This window comes from Haemorhous mexicanus, chromosome 6 (genome assembly GCF_027477595.1).
Source record: "Haemorhous mexicanus isolate bHaeMex1 chromosome 6, bHaeMex1.pri, whole genome shotgun sequence".
NCBI lineage: Eukaryota > Metazoa > Chordata > Aves > Passeriformes > Fringillidae > Haemorhous > Haemorhous mexicanus.
In genome coordinates this window covers 41,320,498-41,336,056 of record NC_082346.1, presented here as the reverse complement: position 1 = coordinate 41,336,056, position 15,559 = coordinate 41,320,498, and the positions used below count along the sequence as shown (strand labels likewise).

Here is a 15,559-nt window from a genome sequence, read left to right as displayed (position 1 = left end):
TATCAGGGAGAAAACCTTGGAAATGTTTCTTTATTCACCCAGTGCCCAAGTCTGGAGGCAGAAAGGGATATTCACACACCTGATTTGGGGAATATCATAATTTTGAGAAATTCAGTGAAAGCTCTCACTTAGCTGCAGTACCCAAAAAAGTAAGCTGCTCTAACTCAAACAGAACTGACCATTTCAAGTGGTTAGTATTTGACCTGCAAAAATCTGCAAAAATATTATCACAAACAAGGGCCCCAGCACTAATAATTCCATGTATTTTAATTTAGGAAGGATGTCAGCGCATAATCAGTCACCAGAGAAGTTAGCAGATGATTCAGTTGAGTTTAAAATTGTGGGTGTGGAGCTGACTGCACACTCCTAAAGAAAGCAACAATGATGTACAACCTTACACTGGGATCCGCTTGAAAAAGAGGGCAGAGATGGGGAGGGTCAGCAGTCATTTATTCACTATTAGTTATTGTGTGTTCTTTTAGCCCCTTGGCTTTTTGTACCCCCTGCTTCCTGAGGCTGTGTGTTCAAGATTTGTCTGATGCCTCAGCTGGCATCTTCTCTGACAAACCTGCCAGAGGATTTGTTGGCTGTTTTTGTGGGGCATGAAGCACAGTCAGATTCTGCCCTGTCTCTACACCCGCAAGGATTAAATCGCTCTCCAGTGCACACTGCCCCTGCCCACAGTAACCTCAAGGGCAGTACCTAAACATCATGCAAGTCCACTCAAGGTCAAAAACACCCAAAAAGCACATCTGTGAGTATTCACAAAGATTAATTTCTCACAAGGCAGCAGGTTGTGTGCTTGGCAGTTGAGCATTGCCATGAAGTTGTGCTGGGAGAGGAACATGATGACAAGTGGGGGTGAAGTGGTGTGAAAGCAAATTGGATTTATCTACATCGTTAATTGCTGCCCATAAGCAAAAATTAGCTTTTCCTTTTTTAACAGCACTAGTGCCTGGTTGAAAACTTTATGAGCAATTGCTTCTGGCCTTTTTTATGGGAGCTCCAGCAGCTCATATTTTGGAAGTTGTTACTTAATATGATGTCACTGGCTCTGCAGGTGAGTAAAACACCCAAATAACTTTTTCTTTTGAAATATTCTTGCAGCAGCTGTTTCAACATATGAATCATAGCTTCTCTGCCTTGACAACTGCAGCCATTTGAATGGCTTCACTGAACAAAAGCACGACATACACAAATCCAGAATGAAACACAAATGTTTCCATGAAATATCTGTTTCCACAAACTCATACAAGTGATTATTTAGAATTTTTAAGGCATTTTATGTAGTTAATGCACTATGTGGATACCCAACCATCACACCACATACAGCTACAGCAGTTGTTAGGTTTAGTAGACCTGATTAAGGAGAATCTGACGCTGTTTTAAAGGCAAGGAAATAGATTGAGGAAACACAAAACTGTATGAGATAGAAGTGGCAGAACCAACCTACATTTCAGAATTTCCTCCATCTTCATTTATCACATCTCCTTTAGATCATGTTACTTTATTACTGAAGTTGGATTTTGACAATTGCTGTGCAAATGAACCTTTGAGAAAATAACTTGAGGGGATACTACATGTAAAGTGTCAGTACATGTAAAGTAGCTGCATAAACTGATTTTCATGATTCAGTTAAATGATTACATTTCTGCCTCATTGGAGACCTCATTGCCCTTTGGGGCTGCATTTATATAAGATGACAGCAAAATGAGGAGTAGATCTTTTAAAGCTCAGCTGTTCAGTTTCAATTACTTAGGTTGGAAAAAACCTCTAAGATCATTGAGTAGAACCATTACTCCATCATTGTCAAGGCCACCATTAAACCATGTCCCTCAGTGTTGCACCTACATGTCTTCTAAACACTTCCAGGAATGGTAACTCCAACACTTCCCTGGGCATAGTGTTCCATTGCTTGACAATCCTTTCATTGAAGTAATTTTCCTAATATACAGTCTAAAACTCCTCTGGTGCAACGTGAGTCACTTCCTCTTGTCCTATTACTTGTTACTTCCAAGCATAGGGGAAGATTTCTTCCCTGCTTCTGCTGACCACACTGTGTACAAGTCAGAAAAATTATTTAATAAAGTATGACAGGATAGAGAAATTGCTAGAGGTTCTTCTGGCCTCTTAATGCAACCTCTGATGGCAGGGGATGTTCATGTTAGTGTCAGAAAATGACTGCAAATAATTTTTAAAATATAAAATATGAAGTGGGCAAAAATAACAAAATAAATGCTAAATCATGGGTTGAGAGAAGAAATCCAAGATAGCTGTGAAGACAGACATCGAGGAAGAAAAGAAGAATCATCAACTGTGAGATATAAAGGCCAATATTATGTAAAATACTGAGTATCAAAAGTCTGTATACATGTACATGCATAAAATATAGAGAATTATATGTGTGGATCTTGTTGTAAGTGAAAATAAACTATAGCTTCTTGCTGCACAAACCTGTGGGAGCAATATTTTTTTACAACATACATTTGCAGGAGCAAAAACCAGCTGAATATCAAGTCATAAAAAACCTGAAAAACATCATAATCTGATTTTTAATTACATGGAAATGGAGACATTTACATCTGGACTTTGGCCCATGTACATTCAAATAGAAAAGCTGATTTTATTGCTATGCCCTGGACACAACTCCCCTATAAACTCTTTCATGGTCATTTGTACAGCCAAAATCTCTGTCACTCACTGTGTGGCATGCTTGAGCCATAGCTTCACTCAGCTAACTGCACATGAAGTCAGCAATTATTTTACTCTTCTGTATTTTAAAGGCTGCTGTAGTAAACAGTGTGTAAACAATAGGGAAAATTCAGCCTAAGAGTGATAAGAAACTTCAATTTTTAAATTGTATTTCTGTACTCATATCTTTTTACCTGCAGCATCAGAAACTAATCTGTCTGTTCTGGAAACAGCCATGAAATACCTTTTCTTAAAGATTTTCTGTTGGGATCAGCAAGTGCCTTTTAGCATAATTTCACAAAGCACAAGGCTATCTTATTTTCTGCCTGAAATCTGGAGGAAAAAAAAAAGCCTCAACCAGATTTGATAGATGGTCAAATGTCTCAAATCCCATTATGGTCACAGAAGGTTTGTGTGTGTGGCTTGAGAAAATCCCATGTTTTTGGCTCACTAGTTGGAAACATGTTCTTGAAATTGTAATAGCCTGCTCATGTGATAGCCAGTCCATCAGGGGGTACCTGGCCTTGACAAGTCCTAGAGGAAGAAAATAAAGCCTTATGAAAATTATAAAGGGACTTTTTAGAATTCTGGAATTTTGGCTGCCAATTTTATTCTAATAATTTGATAGAATTTAACTAATAGAGGATATTTATCAGAGCTTAATGACTACCTTAAAATGTAAGTGATACAATGTAGTGTAGAACAAGGAATTACACATTGAAATCAAGTATATATCCTTCTAAATGATCCAAAGCACAAAATGCCTTTTGTCATTATGAAGGTGTGTTGAATGTGATAGCATTGGTCAACAGGACCGCTTTTCCCAAGGAAACATTTATCCTCTACTACAGCTTCTCAATAACTGCTTAGGGACTTTCCTTCTGTCTTACCACTCACCCGTTTTCCTAGCAGCACCCACTTCAGTTTTGGAGCCAGATTCTCAAGAGGCTTTGGGCACCCTGTGAAGCAAAGAGTGGTTAGATGCCCAAACGCAAGGTGTATCTGGGTCAGGGTCTCTGCCTCTGCCTGAGTAGCCCCTTTCAAGGTCATTGAAGCTACTGGCTGCCCCTGAGCTCCAGGTGAACCATCTCCACCGGGGAGCCTGAGCATCTTGCACGGAGGGGTCACACAGGAAGGAGAAGAGTCCACATGCCTCAGATACAAGCTGAATCTGGGCCCAAGACTATGCCCTGTCTTGGGCATGCTTTACCCCTCAGCTGGAACCTGCCTCTCTGTACATCCCACAAAGGCTGGGAGTGCAGGATAAAAACTGAGCAAAGAGACAAATGGCATTGCAGAGGTGGTAGGTACAGAGCTTGTACTGCAGACAGCTCTTAACAGAGCCACATAACCCCAGTGGGAAGCAAAAGTCCCATCCCCTCATCTTTCCTGGGAGCTGAGCTTCAAGGAGCCCAAAGGAAGGAAAGCACAAGCAGCTGGCTAGCCCTGCTCATGTTGTCTACACCTAGTTTGTTGGCTCAGCACAAACTAGTCACAAACCAACTTACAGAGCAAGGGGGGGTTGTCCCTTGCTGTTTTTCTTTCAATCAACTTGCAAAATAGTTTCTCTGGGATGATCACAGAGAGCAAATGAAAAACTCAATCCTGAATCCTCCACTGCTGTGGGACATCCCTGTTTCAAGGAGCAAAGTCTCTTGCTTAAATGCTGAATGGAGAATGGAGAGCTTCATAAAAAGTGTAAGTCTTGGATAGCATACTTTGCACATATCAGATTTAGTGATTATTATTTATTTTTTATTAACAAGTGCTGGGGGGGGGGGGGGGGAAGCCCAAAAAAACCAAAACAACGACAACAGAAACCACAACAAAAAACCATAAAGCTAAAAAAAAAACCCAGCAAAATAAAACTGATAGGAAAGGGGTTCATGATTTTGATGGGATGGGAGTTAGTGCACCAGAGAATAAGTGTCTTCAAAACTGGCTGCAAAAGAAAGTTTAATTTGTTTGTTGAAGTCTTTAATAGGTTAAAATCAATGTATTTAGGTACTTAAAACTAAGAATAGTCATTAGAAAAAAAAAAAAGAAATAGAGCAGCTGGTGCAGGTTGTTCAGATGTATCAAGAAATGTGCACAGCAAATTTCATTATTCTACAGGGAAAGAGAGACAAATACAACATCCAGAAATACATAGAAACCAATTTTCCTGTAAGGTATATTCCATGTCTTCCACAGTCTTGCCCTAATTACCTAATTAGAAAGTGTATTACAATGAGTATCAGCAAAAAGACAACTATGGGGTTATATTAATTTTCAAAGTCTAAAGCTGGTTTTTAGTTGAGAGGGAAAGAGAAAATATACTATTTTCAGATAATGAAGGAAAAGTGTGCAAAGTTATGGGAAAATTCCTTGCTGGGAAAAAATGAGTAAAGAATTCTTTGGTTTTTACATAAAAGTTGGAATTTTGCCTGTTTTAAAATAAATTCTAGAATTCACATTAAATTCTGTGAGGTCAGGTTTTCATTCAGACACTCCAGGGTATTGCATTTACGCCCCTGCAGATACACAGTGGAGAGTTCCTCCTTAAAGCCGGGACTACACCAATCAGAGCCAGACGGACTCTGTGTTGATATTTTCTTTTCCTTTTTTTTCTCCTTCCTCTCCTCCTCTATGGAAGTGTAGGGACTATCAACTGGTGTAGGAAAATACTTGATTTCTGCGTCTCACATACATCGATTTGGTCAAACTGTTTTGCAATCCTCCACTGAGCACAGTAAATGAACCCATTCATGTAGGAAGAGGAAAAAAAAAAGGAATTATAGAAAAAGCCGCTATTTTCTGAGATGGTCGGAGGTGTTTTTGCAGCGGGGGCTGGTAAGGAGGGGCGCCCGGGGTACCCTCAGCGGGCCGGGCCGCCTCTCGGGCAGCAAACCGCGTGGTCCCTCTGAGGCTCCGTTTGGCCGGGAGCAGCCCGGTCCCCGCTGCAGGGTTATCTCCACCGGTGTCCGCGGGTGGCGGAGCGCCACGGCCACCGCGCCCGCACTTCTTCTGCTCCAGCGGCGGCGGGGACACGGCCGGGGTCCGGGCTCCTCACTCTGCCCGTCTCACACGAGCCGCAGCCGCAGGTGCGGTCGGCGGGTGAGCTGAAAAGCGCGCTGCGTGCAGTGTGAAAACAAGCAAAGATTAAAATAAAAAAAAATTACCCTATTGGAAAGGTGAAAATTCATTTAAATGGGCGAGGGCCTGGGGGGAGCGAAGTGTTTCTGTGGATTTATTTGGAGGGACGAGGTGGTCGGGCACACGCAGCCATCCCCTGCGGGCCCACGGAGGCCAACAAGGTCTCACCCCGTGGGCTCACAGAGAAGGGCCCACATCGCGGGGCGGATCCTGCCATAGGACCTCACCGCATCTGCGGGTGGAGCACACCGTGGGCCCTGCGCTCACTTCTAACAGCCCCGGAGAAACGATTGCCCCGTCTCTTCCCCGCGGATACCGTCGGGGCGGCTCTCGGTGGGACGCCGAGGACGCCCGCCGAAGAGGCCGGTACAGAGAGGTGAGCGGCAAACCCACCTCTCGGTCCAAGGCTGCCTCCCCACGGGAACGGCAGCTCCAGGGCCCCGTGGGCAGACACGCCGGAGTCTGGCGGGAGAGCGTGAAATCTGAACCGGCAAACCCCGAAATGAGGCCGGGCAGCCAGAGCTGAAAAGCGTCCAAGTCTGTCTCAAGCAAAGCAAGAGATGAAACATTTCAGGTTATTACGTTCTGCCTTTGAAGCAAACCGTTTCCCGCAGATAACAATGCGTAGGTATATTTAGACAGCTCGGCTCGTCCAAGGGGAATGTGTCTTGCGCTATTTGAGAAAAAACTCTAAGAGTAAGTGCAAATATTTGACGCTGAAGAGCTCTTAAGGCTTGAAGAGTACCATTTACTTATTTCTACACATCAGTGTGGGCTTAGGATGTTAAATAGATTAAAAGGCTAAGAGAGGTCACTGAAGTAGACTCTCTTTCTCTCATCCCGACTTTTTTTCCTTGCAAAGTTTTTGCACTTTCTTTCGAGTGTCCTTGGCAAACTCCTCTTAAGAGCCACCTCGGATACTGTATAAGTTTGTGGCGCTCTCAACCCCGGCCCCCTCCCCTGCTCTGGTCGACCCTCCCGAAGCTCCTCTCCTGCGCAGGCATTCAGCAAATATTTGCCTGTGGGGTCAAGATATTAATAAGTACTTTTCGGTCGCCTTTTATAGCCGGGGCGCACGGGAGCGCGGGGCAGCGGCGGCGCTGCGGGCCGGGCCTGGGCAGGTGAGTGTAGCCGTACCTGGCAGCGGGGGGGCCGTGCCCCTTGTCCCCCCGCCGGGCCTCGGCTGCCCCGGCGGTGACACGGGCACTCGGGGCCCAAGGGGACACAGGGGCGACCGCGGGAGTAGCCGCTCCGCCGAGGACGGACACGTCGTTTCAATTTAATCTCATTTAAAAAGACGTAACTAATAAATTTGTATGGACGGGGCTGCCGGAGACGTAAAGCAGAGTCGATAGTGGTTCAATCCCATTGAACCCTATTGAAAACCATGACAACAAGGAACAAGCTCCGATTTATCCCGGAGAGTTAAAGCACATTGTGGGAAGGCGTCAATCACCTATTATTCCAGATCTGAACAAATGCAAAATCTTGACTGGAACAAATGCTTCCAACAGGTCCGGGACATAGGGCTACATTTCCCTTTTGTTCACGGCCTAGCAGTTGGCATGTATTTGTGCTCCCCTCGCTCCGACCACCCAGGACGGCTGGGAGGCTGTGCTCGGAGCTGGGAGATAACTACTGTCACCAGGCACGCTTGATAGGTGGCTGCAGTAATCACGGCCTGGGAATCGTTTATATGGAGCCTGTCCAGACCCGAAGAAATATGCGGGAAGGTGGCCAAATGAAGCCTTGTGCCCCGTTCATCTCGCCCACAAATCTCGCCGATATAAATCTCACTTCTCCCTTGCCGTTATTGCTCATTGACATTTTCCTCGAGAATTGTAACCGCTCCCGCAGGCGACACCCAGACCAGGGCGGGGAGGGGCGGTCGCTGCCGGGGGCACGCGGGCAGCAGGTCTGGGGGACTAGAGAGGGGCTGGATAGATATAATCTATACACAATAGATTATAGATGCCTGTTTGGACAGGGAAATAAGAACGGACAAAGCGGCCGGAGAGAAGTGTATCTCCGCGTGAGTCTGAGTTTCCTTTTGCCGGCCAGCAGGGCACCGCCGCAGGGGTTTGCGACGTTCCCCCGTCGGCGATGAGCTGCCAGAGCCTCGGCCCGCCTTCAAAGGAAAGCTGAACTGCTGGGGAGAGCCTGGGTGTCTCCTTCTCCCCAGGCTTTGCTCCATCCAGCCGGAGTGGCCTCCCACTGCTTTCCGAGGCGTGCGCCGGTCCCTCCCGCGAAGCCGGCGGGGAGCGATGGGGAAGGGCGCTGCGGCGGGCGGGGGGCAGCGCGTCCCGCCTCCGCCCTCTGCGGTCCTACGGCTTGAGCCACGTTAGGCGACCCGGGTGAAACATCGCCCCCATCGGTCACTTCTACCTCTGCCCTGCAGCTGGGGACCGATCACCGATCCCTGTCACTGCGGGCTTGCATTTGAACGGCGCGCTGGGCGGCTTCTTTCTATACCGTATTTTCTTGTAAGTCCTCGGCGGCCACCGAGGCTGGGCAAAGCCGGACCGCAGCCTCGCGAGGGGACAGGGCCGCCCTCTGAAAAGATGAAGGGAAGTAAAGCTGAGAGAAGGTGCTGGTCCCGCAGAGCTGCCCCCGGGCGTCACCGAACCGTGCCCAGACAGTGCCAGTACCCTCCTCCCGGGGGGCGCCGATCCTCGGCTTCGTTTGCTGCCTCTTTCGGCCGATGAAACGGCGGTCGGCAGGGACGGCGCGGATAAACAGACGCGCCGTGTTTGATCTTTTCTCCCCCTCCCCAGCTGGAGTCGTTTCAGTCACTCACGCACCCCGCCCGATGGTATATTCCCTGGGTTAGTACAACTCAAACTGGTGATTAAAAAGAAAAATAATCCCTACCCCTCTCCTGACTCTTCCTTATGGACCCAGTATGCCTAGCTCCCGCTATCATCCTTCTCGAGAAAAAGGTGCACCTTCCATCTACCCTCGAGATGTAAAAAACCCATCCCTGAGATCCCATTCCTTAAGGCACACACCCGCCAGCCTTCCCCGCCGAGAGCCCAGTCGAGGTGTGAAAAATGCCCCGTTGAGGGTAGGAAACCTGCCAACAACAAGAAGAGAATTTGAGGTAGCACTGCAAACAGCCCGGCAAATAAAACAAATAACGACTTAAATTCCACCCAGATTTAAAGAAAGAGGCAAGAGAGGGGGGGAAATAAAGAGGGAGAAGTGGGGAGGGGGGTCTCGGCATGCTCTGCGGATGTCCTGGGAGGATTCACTTTGTCTGCGGATAGAAGGGACGCTGGTGGCTTCGGTGGCGGATGGAGGGGGGTGGTTGTTGGTCATCCACATGCCACCCAAGATGTTATTCACTGCTAACAATTACCATTATCTGTCCCCACTTTTGGCTAATCAGACAGAATATGTAATGATGACGCCTGTTTCCTGCTGTCTTTGGGAGGTAACGGGTTATTCTCTCATGGGGGTGGCGGGAGGGGGGGTTACACCTACTCCCATTAGGGCTTTAGCACTTGACTAATTCAGGTACTTAGCATCCTATAGACAGGGACGGTTTGAAAGCAGGCAGTGTTTGCAGTGGGGAGGACTGTTTATATAAACAGGACACCTCTGTAAACGACACTAATATTTGGGGTTAGGTGGCGATGGAAAGGAAGGTCCTCTCGAGCCGAGAGATTCCCCAGTAACTGGACGCAATCCTTTCCTCGCAGCTTTTTAGGAAGGGGGTTCGGTTTGGGGTGATATTTTTTGGGAGCGTGTGCACAACCTACCATGGCCACATCTGGGAGGATCAGTTTTACAGTGAGGAGCATTTTGGATTTACCAGAGCAGGATGCTAATAGCATAAAGGAAGCCTCTGACCATCGCCACTCAGCGGAGAACTACACCGGCTCGCCGTATCGAGGGTGGATAGAAACAGACAGAAATCACTATCCCTGTGAGTATAAAACGGACAGGAATTCGTCACCTCGGCACAATTATCTTTTATTTGTTTCTCCCCATTCCTTTGACGAAGATGGGAAGCAGCGAACTGACAGTGTACCTAGCCTACAGGATCGAGGGAATCCAGGCTGGGAATTTTATAAAATATTACTGAATTTCAGCAACGAATCAGCAAAAATGTCCCGAGCACGATCTTAGGACAGAAAAGATGGTTCGGGTTTTGTTGTGGGTTATTTTGGGAGGCTTTTTGCGGCTTTTTTTTTTGGTAGATCAGTGCATATTCATTCACAGCTATAGCAGAAATCAAAATCTCAGTCCGCATCCACCTCTCTCTGCGCGCTTATCGTTTAAGCCTGCTTGCCGGATTAGTTTTTTACCCCCGTTCCACTGTGGCAAGAAATCCTGTCTTTTTATGCTGAAGGGTTTGGGGCCACCCCACGTTCCGCAGAGGAAAGCGGAGCACACCCTTGCCTCGCCTCCCCGAGCCGCCGCGGAATGCCCTGCGATCCTCCGCCTGGATCCACGCACCTGCCGGCGCGGCGGCCAGGCTCCAGCTCGCAAACCCTGCTGTGCAGCATATTGGTCGCCCCTCGCACGCATAAATTGTGCCACAGATACACGGTGTTTATTGTATACCTGTGTATACAGGGTGCGCAGGGGGATTTCGTCCTTTGAATGGGTGCGGGAACACCCCGGGAATAGGTTAAATATTAAGGTAATCGAGCGGCGAGTGAAAAGCAGTTATGAAAGGACCGGGGAGGCCCATATTCTGTTTCAGAAGCCAGGGAACACGAGGGCTGGCAGCCCGCAATTCCTGGGCTGTGCGCGGCGAAGCGGCCGTGCCCCTGCTGGGATTGCAGGCGGGGAAAAGCGGGTCCCAGCCCGGATGACAGCCCGCTCCGTCCCGTGAGCTAGGTTGAATGTATTCGTGGGGTTAGCTCATATTTCTTCTTGACTGTTGGGATTAATCCGGCCCGGTAGACAGACGAGGCTCTCCCTGCGAGAGGCGTTTCAGCTCTCGGCGGCCTCCTCGATGCCTGTCGCGCTCCCCGGCCCTGGTTGCTCCCTCTCTCTAACCCACTCGCTGTCCCCAGCTTCCGACGAGAGCGGCCCGGAGATGAGCTTGCCCGACTCCACCCAAAGGTCGCTCCCCGCCCGCGGTTCGGAGGCCGAGGAAAAGAAGAAGAAGCGGCGGGTGCTCTTCTCCAAGGCGCAGACGCTGGAGCTAGAGCGGCGGTTCCGGCAGCAGCGGTACCTTTCGGCGCCGGAGCGGGAGCAGCTGGCCCGACTGCTGAGCCTCACCCCCACACAGGTGAAGATCTGGTTCCAGAACCACCGCTACAAGATGAAGCGGGCGCGAAGCGAGGGCCCCGGCAGCCCCCAGCCGCGCCCGCCCGCCCTGCTGCGCCGGGTGGTGGTGCCGGTGCTGGTGCGGGACGGGGAGCCCTGCGGCGGCTGCCCCTCCAGCCCACCGGCTCCCACGACGCGCCCCAAACTGGGCTGCGCCCTGGCGGGATGCAGCGCCCAGGCCGCCCTCGCCCTGCAGGGCTACCGAGCCTGCCCGCCCGCCGCGGCCCTCGGCGTCTTCCCCGCGTACCAGCACTTAGCGCACCCCGCCGTCGTCTCCTGGGGATGGTGACAGCGGCGCTCAGCCCTCTGGGGCCGGACTCATCCCACGGGCGAGGGGCCGCCCGCCCCAGCCCCGGGCTGTAGCGCGGGGAAGGCGCCGCGGAAGGCGCCGGGGCACCGCGCGGGCGGGCCGGGCGGCGGAGCGCGGCTCCGGGGCGACGGCAGGCCGGGACGAAGGTGGCCGGGGCCACGCTCCCCTACACCGGCCTCACCCGAGGGCGATGATGCCGCTTGAGGCGCGAATTTTGTAAAACCTCCGCTCCCCCTCCTCCCGTTCGAGAGATTCCTTGTTAAAAATTAATGATCATCCTAGAGACCTAGTATATTTTAAAGTAGCTGACTCTTCCAGTGACTAATAAAATGATTTTTGGCAAATAAATTTTTTCCCGGGGGAGAAGTGTAGCTTTGACGATTGGGACTGTTTTGTAGGATTCCCTCCCGTGCTATAAAATCTTAAATACTTGTCTCAATATCTCCAGTCGAATTTGACTTTCGAGTTCTTTTATTTTATCCATATGAGCCGGTAAATGGCAAATAAATTTTGCTGCAAGCATCTCACTGTAAAGGCGGTCATAATTCCTACGGGAAGCGTGAGCCCAGATACTCCCGCTCTGGCGACTCCCGCTTCCACGACTTGGCTTTTTAAGCGGCGATGTCTCCGTAGAGGCACTAAGACAGGATCCAGAATTAAGCCAATCTTTCCGTTAGCCTGAAACCGTTCCAAATTTCAACTGGGGAAGGATAGCCAAGAAAATTATGTTTTGAAACTATTTGATAAACTATTGGTTTTATTGCTTTGGGGTGAAAATAATAATATCTATTATCTGCCAACCGCCAATGGGGAAAACCCCTAAAACTCCCTACAAAGCTAAATCCAGGTCCCTAAAATATGGACTAGACCGGCTGCTTCCATCCCTCCGACGGCACCTGCGGACCACGAACGCTGAGGGAATATTTGGGGCTGATGCAGACAACGTGGCAGCCGAGGAAAAGGTGTCGACGGAAAGGGACCCGCAGAAGATATTTAAGTGGGGATATTTTTTTTTAAATGTATTCCCTGGAAGGGGATAATTTCAGACGCAGTATGCCCCTGGGATGTGGTGTGCTGCCTACACATCCCGGGGAGCCCACGAAGAGCGAAGCTGGGAGGTGAGGCCGTCGCGGATGAGGCGGCGACCAAAAGCACGCACCAGTTTCCGTGGGTGATTTCGGCCGCCTCCCCCGGCGGAAAGGCCCCGTTCTCCTCCCAGCTCTACCTTTCCCGGGGCTTCGCACCCTCCACCTGGGCGGCTCGGTGTCGCCTCTGTCCTCGGTGCGGGAGGATCAGACCCAGCTACAATGAGGACAGGCTGGGGAGAACGAAGGGACTCGTTCTACAGCCCTCCCACCTACACCTCCTTCCCTGCTGGGGCAGGAGGCCGTGTGCCAAGACGGAGGCACAGAGCGCATCAGGCCTCTGGGCTGTGCGGGAAGGACCTGGGGAAACATAGCTTCTGTGTCACCTGGGTTTGGTTTTATTGTTTGGTTGGTTGGTTGTTGAGTTTTGATTTTTTTGTTGTTGTTGTCCTTCCCCCGCCCTTTCCCTTTATTTTTCCTCCTGCCATCCGAAATCTTTTTTTTCGTCTCAGCTGCTGGCCACCTTGTCTCCCATATGGATGGGGTTATCTTAGAAGAATCTCCCAGAGAATCCCTCCTTAAACCTCCTTTTGTCTTGGAGGTTGAAAAGAGCATTGTTGTGCATGAAAAGGACCTAGACAAAATCCGCACTGTTTCGATTCAGGACTGTTTAATCAGTCCCTAGTGACAATTTTATGGGTTTTAGGCGGTACAATAGCATCTTTTAAAACCTTGTGGCCTTCATGAAAACAAAGGGCTTGAATTTTATGGGCTTACAACTCCAATTAGAACAGTGCCAATGTGTATGGGAGATTATCAAATTTGTATCATAAAACCCCACTAATAATAAATGATTACTGGAAGCTGGGGAGGGGCGGGGGGTAGAAAGGAACCAGACTTCAAGCAATGGACTTTGTCGCATGTAGTTTTAAAAGTACAGATGCTGCCCTCCTTTTTAACCCTTTGCGACTCGGCTATGCAGCAGGATCAGTCTGTGAAAATGGTGTGATAACGTCATTAGAAAAGGAAACAAAGACAACGGGACAAGACTGCTTCTCCTCAGCGCAAATCTACCCTCCGTTAGCTTGCCGCGTGTTTGCAGCATCTCACCTGGAAGGGTCCTTCCCTGGCTCCTCGCTCATCTGAGCTGCCGTCCTGTCCAGGAGCCCACACACGGCCATAAAAAGGCTCTGCAAAATAGGAGGGCTTCCTTAAATTACTGCTTTTATGAGCTACTGTACATCCAGGTAACGACAGGGGATGTCCCTTCCCAACCCCAGGTTGCAGTGATTTTCTCTGATCATCAGCTGCAACGTCTCCTGATGTGGGTTTCTTCACAGAAATGTGTGATTTGTAAGTGTTGCCTTTTACCAAGTCCAGGGAGTGAGAAAGGTGCAATTCCCGGGCACTGGCAAAGGATAACGAGGTGCTCTTGCAGGGTCAGGGAAGACATCTCAATAGAAATGCATGGAAGATGGCAGACTCATGTTCAAGCATGGAGAAAAGCAGCCCCCTTATTTTAATGCATCCAAGTAGAAAGAATAATGTATTAAATAATTAGGCAGTTCAATAGTGTATGGAGACTTACAGTAAAGAAAAAGTCTTGTGAAGAGGATAGGGTGGGACTGAAACTATTATTTCTTTCCTGACAGAAACAAATTAATCTGTCTAAATTTTAAGCACATTTAGCAAGGAAAATAGTTAACTTTACCAATGGTTAAACTGTATCTAGGAGATACTGCTTAACAAGTGCCATTGATAACAGCTTTAGGGCAAGAGAAACTTAGCACCTTTCAGTGAAGTTTCTGCTACTTTGACTTGTTTTTTGGTAAAGCACGAAATCATCTCAGTTGTTGGTTTGGATTTTTTTGCCTCCTCCTCAAAGGGGTGAATGCACAGTTTCTGCCTTTTCTCTTTCTTTTTCTCCACCAGGTCCCATTGTTACTTTCACTCTGCAAACAGGCCTGTGAATTTCACTGAAACTAATGAATAAGCATACCATGATCAAGACCTAATGCCATATTCAGCTAATGAAAAGCATTGCTGACATCTACAAACACATTCCTGTGTGCTTTATTCTTAGTTAGTAAATAAACTATCGACTTTGCAAAGGCCCAGCCCTGTTTCAGTGGGAGCCCCTGGGCATGTTTGTTAACTTAGAGCTAAGACATTAAAACAAGTCACCAGATTGCCTCTATTTTTTGGACAATAGTTCTGAAAGAGCATATGATCCAGACTCTTTATGATACTTCATGAACAAGCTGAGTGTTCCCCTGCCAATGCACATTCATCATTCGTTTCTGTATATAAACACACCATGCATTTTAAAAATTACAACCAATTAAAAACATCAACTCTGAAGCAGAGCTCTGCCATGCTCCAAATTCTCTTGTCACTGACTTAGGAAAGGCTCCTGGCATCCTTGCAGTATGTATGTATTGGTTAATGAACCATCTGGAGTGTGTTGATATCTAAGTGCAGGTCAGGTCTGTCAAAACTTTTGGAATTTCATACCCTTGTACCTCATAGCATCTGATAGGAGTAGGCCTTCCACCCTTGGTGAGAGCCTAGCTGATGCTTTAGGATCACAGTGAGTGCACTTTGCTCACAGAAACTGGTGGTGTCCAACTCCATTTGTGGAGAAGCCCAGTTCTGGCTCTCCCTGTACCCAGTGACCTTCAGAAGCTGCAGTTCATTGTTTAAGATAGTGTCTTACTGGACTTGAGTCCCCAGTAGCTGCTGCTTCTTGAGAACTGGGAACAGCTAAGATACAAGGAGGAAGAAGGAGGAAGAGGGGTTGTTCAGAGCTCTGGAATTTGTTTTCCCCAGTAACTGTTGTCTGAGGAACACTTGCCTGCCCATGAGAAGGAGTGAATTCTTTTGCTTTGTTTGTGTGAGTGACTTTTGTTTCCGCTCTTAAACTGCCTTTGTCTCAACCCATGAATTTTCTCACTTTTTCCTTTTAATTCTCTCCTCCATCCCCTCAGTGGCAGAATGTGTGGTGCTTAGTTGGTGGCTGGAGTTCAACCACGGCACTCAGTTTAAAGTGCTTCCT

At 48.5% G+C, this 15,559-nt stretch overlaps 1 protein-coding gene across 1 annotated transcript; it reads left to right on the top strand.

Moving 5' to 3' along the window:
- The first annotated feature begins 9,588 nt into the window (after window positions 1-9,588).
- Window positions 9,589-11,398, top strand: NKX2-8 (NK2 homeobox 8). Its single transcript, XM_059848186.1, has 2 exons — window positions 9,589-9,754; window positions 10,854-11,398. The coding sequence occupies exons 1-2, from the start codon at window positions 9,589-9,591 to the stop codon at window positions 11,396-11,398; spliced, it is 711 nt and encodes a 236-aa protein (XP_059704169.1).
- Window positions 11,399-15,559: the final 4,161 nt, after the last annotated feature.